Raw genomic sequence first — 9,603 nt, 5'->3', positions numbered from 1 at the left:
CCCTAATCACTCATGCGGAATATGTTTCCACTAAATAAACAGCCCAGAGAGAGAGCCTCATAACGAGACAATGACTGTAGTGGTGCCGGGGTGTTAAACGGTTTCTGATTCTACTCAAGGTCCTGAGCAAAGACTCGAATGGTTGATTGATACGTGTATTTGACGGGTGTGTAGTCCACTTGTCTGTGTTGTGTTATGTTGTAAGTATATGTGTTTGATGTCTCTGAAATGAAAAAAAATTCAAAATTGGGTCCTGATATAAAAAAATTGTAAGAACCTGTGTTTATAGCATTTATTTTTTTTAAAAACGAATACAAAATTCATTTTTGTTCATAAAAATGACGAGATTTTCACATTATAAAATGACCATTTAAAACATTTTACAGTGTACAAAAAACTAAACGTGGCAATGGTAGCCATTGAAAAATTCAAAAGTTAATTAGAGGGATGTATATCTTTGACTAAGAAATATGGATTAATTTTTTTAAAGAAAAACTCCAATTGTCTTTCCACTAGATATAAACATTATCTTTAGATATCCTCTGATCAGATATTGGTTCTAATCCCACCTATAATTTGAAATAATTTGTTATTTAGCTGATGCTTTTGTCCAAAGCGACTTAAAGTTGATTAGACAAATTGCACCAGTTCCTCCCTGGATCAATGTGAGGTTAAGGGCCTTACTCAAGATCTCATCGCTGCTCATCGTAGCCACAAGGCTACAGGCTGTCCCAGTCATGTACCATAGCCACAAGGCTACAGGCTGTCCCAGTCATGTACCTTAGCCACAAGGCTACAGGCTGTCCCAGTCATGTACCTTTGCCACTAGGCTACAGGCTGCCCCAGTCATGTACCTTAGCCACAAGGCTACAGGCTGTCCCAGTCATGTACCATAGCCACTAGGCTACAGGCTGTCCCAGTCATGTACCTTAGCCACAAGGCTACAAGCTGCCCCAGTCATGTACCATAGCCACGAGGCTACAGGCTGTCCCAGTCATGTACCATAGCCACGAGGCTACAGGCTGCCCCAGTCATGTACCTTAGCCACTAGGCTACAGGCTGTCCCAGTCATGTACCATAGCCACGAGGCTACAGGCTGCCCCAGTCATGTACCTTAGCCACTAGGCTACAGGCTGCCTCAGTCATGTACCATAGCCACTAGGCTACAGGCTCCGAATGGAAAATGTTGTATAAATGAACGATAAAGCTGGTAGTCCTCCCAGCTGTCGTGACTGGGGGGACAGGAACCGGGTCTAAATGTTCTGCTGGGCCCGGCGCCTCTTGCGCTCCCGCACCTCCCTGAAGGCCCGGATGGCGAGCACGGCGCTGAAGGCGAAGGCGATGACCCCCAGCACGCCGAACAGCCCCCCGGCGATGTCCGCCCCATGCAGCTGGCACTCGAAGCCCTGGTGGCCTTTGCTCTTGTACAGCTCCTCCCGCTCCTTGCAGATGGGGGAGTTGTAGCTCTCCTGGATCTTGATGAAGTAGAAGGCCAGCGCAGGGATGTACCCCAGGGAGATGAGCCCGTCCAGGACCCCCTCCCCCAGCAGCGCCCCGGGCCAGCGGAAGGGCACCCGAAACACGCCCAGCAGCAGCACGGCCAGGCTGTAGACCATCAGGGCCCCGCCGGCCGCCATGCTGAACACGTAGGGGGGCAGCTTGAGCTGGTAGAACAGCCTGTCCAGCTCCTGCACCCGGTCCGCCTCGGCTCCCGTGAAGGCGTTGGCTCCCCCAAAGTAGTAAGAGTAGATCCCGCCGAGGCTGGCCAGATTCCGGTACCCTCCAGAGGAGCTGTGGGACACTCCCGCACAGATCACTATCAGCATGTTCACAAAGAAATCCATCACCTGGCACAACCCTGTACCGAGAGAGAGAGAGAGAGAGAGAGAGAGAGAGAGAGAGAGAGAGAGAGAGAGAGAGAGAGAGAGAGAGAGAGAGAGAGAGAGAGAGAGAGAGAGAGAGAGAGAGATTAGAATACAGAAAATATAAAATAAAAATTCCCCCTCCGGGAGCAATGTGAGGTTAAGGGCCTTGCTCAATCTCATCATGGCTACACCAGAGCAATCAAAACACGCTTAATGTGTAACATTAAGCCTAAATGAGAGACACCAACCAACAAATGCAGTGCAGTTCCCGAAAACCTTCACGTTGTTCCCAGGCTTGGTCACGTGATTGCGTCCCGACTAACCAGTATAGCTGCATTCCACCTCTCTTCTCCCAGGCAACCCAACAGCGACATATACGCAATCTGACCCTGACTGCGTTGTAAATATATAAATTGTTATGGACACAATCCACTGACCTCTTGATGTTAAAATGTATCTGAAGTTGTAAAGCGCTTCTTTGAACTGTGGTTCATGACGGTCCATTTCTGTGGGGGGCACAGGAGACGGAGTGTACCTGTAAGAACAGAACGACTTTAAACCCAAGTCGAGAATCTTGCTCACGGTGTGGGTTAACATGAACAAAAATAGCCGACACACTGACAAAACAACCAAAATAACCGATTAAGCGAACTAATAACGAGTAGCCCTCCCCTAAGACAAATGTAGTTAAAGATAATGATGATTAACAGGGTTTCCAGACTTGGGCACATGCCGTTAATCTCCAGAACGCCTGTAGTCCCGCCAGCTGGACCGGGGGTGATCTTTTCTTACGTTTCTTGAGGTTCCCTTGAGTCCCTGTAAGGTGGGGTGTCCCTCGCTCTGTCGGGGTATTCTCTTTCTCTACCATTCCTCCGGTCCTGTCTTGGGTCTCTCTCCTCTCTGTAACGTTGATCGTCTCTCCTGTCCTCCGCTCTCCGCTTGTTCCGAGGATGGTCTCGATCGCGCTGCGGATCCCTTCCTCCATTCGGAGAACTCTCATAGTGCCTGCCGCCCTCCGACTTCCTCATCGGCCTCGGGTCTGTTCACTCAGCTTAAAAAAAAAAGCTGAAAATAAACTCTGAATTAATTTGATTTGAAACACTGATTCATAAATTTTAAATGTCCGCATGTTTTGCGTCTTATTTGGAACGCTCTGGGAAAAAGTGATCTTGTATAACCTTGTATAATCAAAGTAATCATATTATTTCATGGTTTTTTATCGTTTTCTATAATTTATAGTTCCAGATAGCTATAGTTTCTGGATCATACACTGCCTAATAACTAGTCTTTCTAGAACGAAAGCTAACGTGAGCGAAACTGTAAACAAATGAGAAAACCGAGGTAGACCCACCCCAATCACCAATGGATAACATTGAAACAGCTCAAATTTCAGATTTACTGGGTCACCTGACAGAAACTTGTTCCGCAAGAAATTCCCAACATATTATTTTCACAGACAATTTACTTGGATGTTACTCCTTAAAATAGTGATCTGGGGGGGGGGGGGGGGGGGCACAACACAATCACAGAGGCAGTTGTCATAAACAAACATGACGCTACAAACACTTATTTTCAGTCAGCAACCTAGTGTTAAATACTTAGTACAAAATAGCAGCCCTGAATCACCGCAGTTTACGCGAATAACGCGCTAATGTAGGTAACCATTTTAGAATACCTTTATTTGCCGCCGAGTAGGCGAACAGTATCTTTGTTTCGCGAAGCCTATCTAATCTGTTCTGTAGTTTAGGTTATCTGTAAACAGCAACCTGCTGTAACTCCCAAGATGTGTCGCTTGCTGGCGAGAAGTGCCTTCCCTTACCTGAGCGCTCTGTTCTTAACTCCGCCCTTCTTTCTACACGTCACACTACACTTTTGGACGAAACTGTGTGAGAAGCCAAAACCACCAAAAAACTAAACTAACAGTAGCCTACTTACTGCTTTACTAAAGTGGATATTGTAGTAATATTTGCATTTGGTTCGTTAAAATACGACGAATCCTATTTGACACGTTGAGGTAACTGAAGAATTGCATCTGAAATGCATGGTTGACATTCATTCAGTGCACAAATGGTAATTTCTCAATGTAGTTGTTCCAATGGGTTCCCTAAATTGTGAAAGCAACAGAAAATGGTGACGTTTTGAAGATATACTATCCAGTTAATGCAACACAGAGAAAAATAAGTTGTAAGAAAGACACAGATTTAGAGCACTGTGTGTTACTATCAGTTGTTTACAGATGTTGAATGCACAATAGGCAGGCATGGATGATGAAGCATTTTTAATTACATTAATACATACAATAAATACATAATTAAATACATAATTGACGAGAAAGTAGGAGCTTGCTGCTGTATAAGGCATTTGGGACAGGTGAACACATTTAGCCTATTGCCCACGCCTCTTATGGTGCTTCACACTGAAGGTTTGAGTTTAGATCACTTGAGTGTCACATAATTATGTTTTTTTGGGGGGGTCTAAAATGACCATGTTTAGCATGGTTTAGCCCTTTGAAGAGTAGGTAAATTGGAACCTGCCAGGGGAATGCAAAAAGAAGAGGATGCACACTGTAATATTAATGCCAACACTTTATCTGGACATAGACAAGGGCGTTTCCCTCCAGAAGGGCTGTCATTGCAGACTATTTTAACTGGAGAATTGAAGGATGATGTGAGGATGCATTTTTATTCCTGTGCCAAAAGCAAAGTGTGGGAATGCACACCACGAGCGTGTTAAATCAGGCGAGACGCCCATGGGGTATCAGTCAATGTGCTTTTCTGTGAAGGGTGCTGACGCTGGGTTCTCCATCGTGGATCTCGTTTCGGACATCCTGACTCCTAGGCGGAGTGGGATTTATTTATTTGTATAGTGCTTTTCATAGTGGAGGTCACACCTCTGGGCACTGTGCCAGGTACAGCTCAATCAGAAAAACGAGCTGGAAAGATTCAAATTCGGGAAATAACGGGGTGATCAGGGGGGGCAGGGGAAAGTATAACGGGGTGATCTGGGGGGCAGGATGATGCCAGGATATGGTGAGGTGAGGACGACATGAGGCTATATGAACCTGGTTGCAGTCTCCCTGGTTACAGTCAACCTGGTTACAGTCACTTTTATTTCTCCTTTATTTAACCAGGTGAGTCCCGTGGAGATGGTTATCTCTTTTACAAGGGAGCCCTGGCCAAGGGAGGAGCAAGCAGAGATTACAGCATAAAATACAACACAAAAACACATTAATACCAAGCACAACACAATTACACATGAATACAATACACAAGCACAACACAATAACACATTAATACAATACACAAGTGGCAGCACGGATGGTGCAGTGGGTAGCACTGCCTCTTCACAGCAAGGAGGTCCTGGGTTCGAATCCCCGTCGGCCGGGGCCTCTCTGTGTGGAGTTTGCATGTTCTCCCCGTGTCTGCGTGGGTTTCCTCCGGGTACTCTGGTTTCCTCCCACAGTCCAAAGACATGCAGGTTAGGCTGATTGGAGAGTCTAAATGGCCCGTAGGTATGAGTGTGTGTGCCCTGTGATGGACTGCCGACCTGTCCAGGGTGTATTCCTGCCTTTCGCCCAATATATGCTGGGATAGGCTCCAGCCCCCCTGCGATCCTGATCAGGATAAGCGGATGGATGGACAATACACAAGCACAACACAATTACACATTAATACGATACACAAGCACAACACAATTACACATCAATATGATACACAAGCACAACACAATTACACATTAATACCGTCTCAAGTAAAACTGCTGCAGACCTCAGTTTTTAATGTCTGAAGTAAACTTGTAAAATGCCCTACAGGGATGAAGTGATCCAGTTTGATATCTTTCTGGAGCTGGTTCCAGGACCATGGAGCATAAAAACTAAAACCAATCTTCCCAAATTCTGTGGATGGACGAGGGACAGTTAGAAGTGGCAGGTTCTAGGAGCGGAGGTTGTAGGAGGTTGCAGGATTTTGTTGTAGGAGGTTTCCAATAAAAAGGGCAATTTAAATAGCCAGAGTTGCCCTAAGATGAAAATATGCCAATGAAGCTATCTACGGTGGGATAATAAAGTCAGACCTGCCGTTTCACACAAATAACAGCGATGTGTAAGGGATTTCGCATTTGAGATAAAGCATAAGGCTCCATGATAGACTATGTCTGAAGAGTGGTAGCAGAAGCATGCATATAAATAGCATCACCATATTCAATCACTGGGAGAAATGAAGCTACGACCAGTTTCTTCTGAGTGGCAAAGTTAAAACATATCTTATTTCTAAAATAAAAACCCAATTTAATCTTTAGTTTTTTCACAAGATTGTCAATGTGTACTTTAAAAGTAAGCTTTTCATCCAGCCAGACTAACCCTAACCCTAACCCTGACCTGGAGAAATGCATAGTTTTGGTGTTGTCTGAGTTTAAAACCAGCTTCAGATCACTAAATGCAGCCTACATAGAGTTATAAGATTCTTGGAGATCTTAGACAGCTCGAGACAGAGACGCAGCACAGGAGTAGACAATTGTGTCATCTGCGTCGAGATGCATTTTTTTTTTTTTTTTTTGCTATTGAGCTCAAGTTATTTGTATAAATAGGGAATAGGAGTGGACCCGGAATAGACCCTTGGAGTACATCCCGGGAAATTAACTTGGAGTATGATTTCTGACCATCAGCATGAACACTCTGAGATCTCTGATCTATGTCCAGGGTTATTAAAATATTGCAGAGGGAAAACTTTCTATTATATCTCTTTTATGTATTTGGTACACCAAAACGGAAATGTAGTAAACAAGCGTGTGTTGTGAACATGGACTGTATAAAAACAGTAGTGATAAAAAATAAACATGCTAGCTAACTAACGTAGCTAATGTTACCGATGTATCATCATTGTCCTCTGTCAAAATGTTAAAGCTGCCAAGAGACTGGACAATCAATAATCAATAAGTTGTTCTTCTCTTTCTAATTTCCTCAACAACATTGGTGGCATAATTGGCATATCTAGTTTAATGATTCATGGTATTAACAATCTCCCTTATGTCTCCTTTTACTAAACTTGAAGAGAGTAGGCATCTTCAATCTTTCCTCCTGGCTTTTATCTTTCATACATGGAATCAATCTGGTTGCTCTCCTTTAAACCTTTTCTAGAGCCTGTATATCTTCCCTGTTGTATGGTCCCTGGATTGGTGGAAATCGTCTCTCATGCTTGGTGGCACTCCACTCTGATTGGTGGAGCTCTATGTGGGAAGAGATTGCATTTCCAGAAAGGAAGCACAAGGAAATGGCACAATGAGCGAATCAAACACTGCTCTCAGCTTCAGATTGCAGGACAGGCCAATCAGACACTGCCCTCAGCTTCAGATTGCAGGACGAGCCAATCGGATGCTGCCAACAGTTTCAGAAGGGAGGACAAGCCAATTAGACACTGCCCTCATCTTCAGAAGGCAGGACAAGCCAATCAGACACTGCCCTCTCATCTTCAGAAGGCAGGACGAGCCAATCGGATGCTGCCTTCTCAGCCCCAGTCCAAGTTTCCATCTCTGGCCAAAAACAGGAAAACAGGCTTGGCAGAGCATCGCCAAAGAAGGTTTCTATGGGGAGAGCAACCCTGAATGATTCAATATAATACAATTTATAGATCAAAGTCCTAATTTTCACCTGTAGTTTAAAAGGTAACAAATTATAAATGACAAATATGGGCTGTTTAAACAAATTCATTCATATTGTAATGATTCCTTTTTCTTTTATAGAACATAGTTGAACATCCAATTACCTAAAACAACTGAAACTGAAATAATGAAAACCAGTGATGGTCTTGTCTATCCTTATATTTAGCAAACTGCTTAAAACAGATGACTCATTATTCTTGAAATGACTTCATTTTTGTCAAGCACCTGGTTGACTGTGTTGAACGATATGTTTGGAGTCCAAAGATCGTCCATGGACTACAAGTGTACTTTATGGAATGATAGCCTGTCCAGCTAACTCCTGTCTGTCCACAGCAGCCACCCAAGGGGGGCGGGGCTGCCTGCACTCATACTGTAAATGATGCTCATCTTCACTGCAGCATTATGTTCTGAACCCTAAGAATGTACAACACTGTACTCAAGTGTTGGCTGAAATCTGCAACAGCAAAATGTCTTGGTACAGTAGAAACAATGGAAAAGTTACTTGTTTATAAAATTGGTCTGTTGTAAAGGGAGAACGGTGAAGTGTTTTGGAGACGTGGTTGTGATTGATTAGCTCGCCTCTTCCTCCCTCTACAGCCGCAGCCTGAGGGGCCCTGTGCAGGTGGGAGTGATGCATTGTGGGGGAAGAAGGCAGGGCTCCCTGCTATTTGACTGGGGTGATTTGCCTGTTGACTGTCCTGTGGGACACTGTGTGCTGTTCAGTCACAGGAACCTGTGATATGGTCCCTCCAGATAGACTAGCATCAGCAGAATTTCTCCTTTGAAAATGAAGCCATTAGCATGTGCATGCTACACAGCCACAACCCTGCTAACTGCTTCAGCAACAATTCGTAAAAAACGCTGGAAATGTTAGTTTTAAGCAGTGCAGTCGGCCGGCGGTTTGTGACGGAGGAGCCTGCTTATGGTGATGGGGATTGATAAATGTGTTTACGATCAACTGAATCTCATTACTATTCCAACCAATCCCTGAGTGTGGGGCCCTGATGATAGTCTGTTCCCCGGCGGCCATCTTGTCACATTTCATTTCGACTAAATTTACAGGACAGAATGAAAGTACGTTGAGGGAAAGCAATATTAATTAGCTAAAGAAATCTTAAACTGTTCATATGATTAGAAAAACAAAATCATTACGGTGTCATATCGGTGACTTCCACACAAATAAATGTTATTATCATTTGGCTAACACAAAACTTTAGCTTTCCATTTCAATAGCTAACGTTAGTTATAATGTTATTCGTTCCAATTGACCTTTCGCTAAGCCCCGCCCCCCTTAGTTATTGTTGCTAAGTCCGACAAACTTTCAGTTTCAACATGGCGTGTTTGACAGCTCTTCCAGCTGAACTGCTGTCATGCTTTTACAAAGCAGCAAATGCGGTTTCAGATAGGAGTAGACAGAAAGGGTTACAGTATGCCTTTGAGGGCTACATACAGGACATCCAGGTAACACAAAATGAACATAATAAGGTGATCAAAATAGAGGCAAAAGCCTATAGATCCCAATCTAAAAGTGAATTGCCACATAACCTGCTGATCGAGACGGAGGCTGGCACTGATATCAAGGAGTATTAGGAAGGTGATAGGATTGCGCTACTTCGGGGTTGGATAATGACACTATACTAGATGGTATATCTGTAAGAACATATGACGAAGGAGAGATGGGGTTGAACTCTGTATATTTCCAGCATTGATATTCAGTGTTGCAATACAAACAAGGGTATAAAGAGATAGAGAGAGTCTGAAAGAATAAAATAAAAATACAATTAGGATCTTATTTCTTAACAGTAAAATCCATAACTCTTAGGTACATAGGACGTATCTGCATTCACATACGAATAATATTTCTGTAGCTCATTTATATATAAATGCATTAACATTATGCATTTGAGGCTTAAATCATACGCTGGAAACACATACAACACTAATTCCCTTCAGGTTAAAAGGGAGACCTTATTTGTTCCTGAAAAAGGGTTATTCCGCGATCTAGCGGCGTAAAAATGGTACTGCATAATGCGTCAACACAACGCATGTACAGTCTTTGTTCCATACGGGAATACTATGCTTA

At 43.7% G+C, this 9,603-nt stretch overlaps 1 protein-coding gene across 1 annotated transcript; it reads right to left on the bottom strand.

The window, feature by feature from the left end:
- Positions 1–278: 278 nt before the first annotated feature.
- Positions 279–3,677, bottom strand: marveld3 (MARVEL domain containing 3). The gene is made up of 4 exons (XM_061222415.1): positions 3,541–3,677; positions 2,658–2,930; positions 2,303–2,400; positions 279–1,858 (listed from the first exon to the last, which is right to left on the bottom strand). Exons 2-4 carry the CDS (start codon positions 2,891–2,893, stop codon positions 1,254–1,256), a joined length of 939 nt encoding a protein of 312 aa, XP_061078399.1. The 5' UTR covers positions 2,894–2,930; positions 3,541–3,677; the 3' UTR covers positions 279–1,253.
- Between the last annotated feature and the right edge of the window lie 5,926 nt (positions 3,678–9,603).

Source organism: Conger conger, chromosome 15, assembly GCF_963514075.1.
Source record: "Conger conger chromosome 15, fConCon1.1, whole genome shotgun sequence".
Taxonomy (NCBI): domain Eukaryota; kingdom Metazoa; phylum Chordata; class Actinopteri; order Anguilliformes; family Congridae; genus Conger; species Conger conger.
Note: the sequence above shows the minus strand (reverse complement) of the source record. Positions and strands in the feature narration are given on the sequence as shown.

What these genes read in the sequence shown, in the direction of transcription:
- marveld3 (XM_061222415.1), bottom strand. Translation starts at nt 2,893, where the DNA reads ATGAGGAAGTCGGAGGGCGGCAGGCACTATGAGAGTTCTCCGAATGGA. An exon ending in TCAAGGGAACCTCAAGAAAC is followed by an intron (nt 2,401 to 2,657) that starts GTAAGAAAAGAT and finishes CTGTTCTTACAG; the next exon opens with GTACACTCCGTCTCCTGTGC. An exon ending in ATACATTTTAACATCAAGAG is followed by an intron (nt 1,859 to 2,302) that starts GTCAGTGGATTG and finishes CTCTCGGTACAG; the next exon opens with GGTTGTGCCAGGTGATGGAT.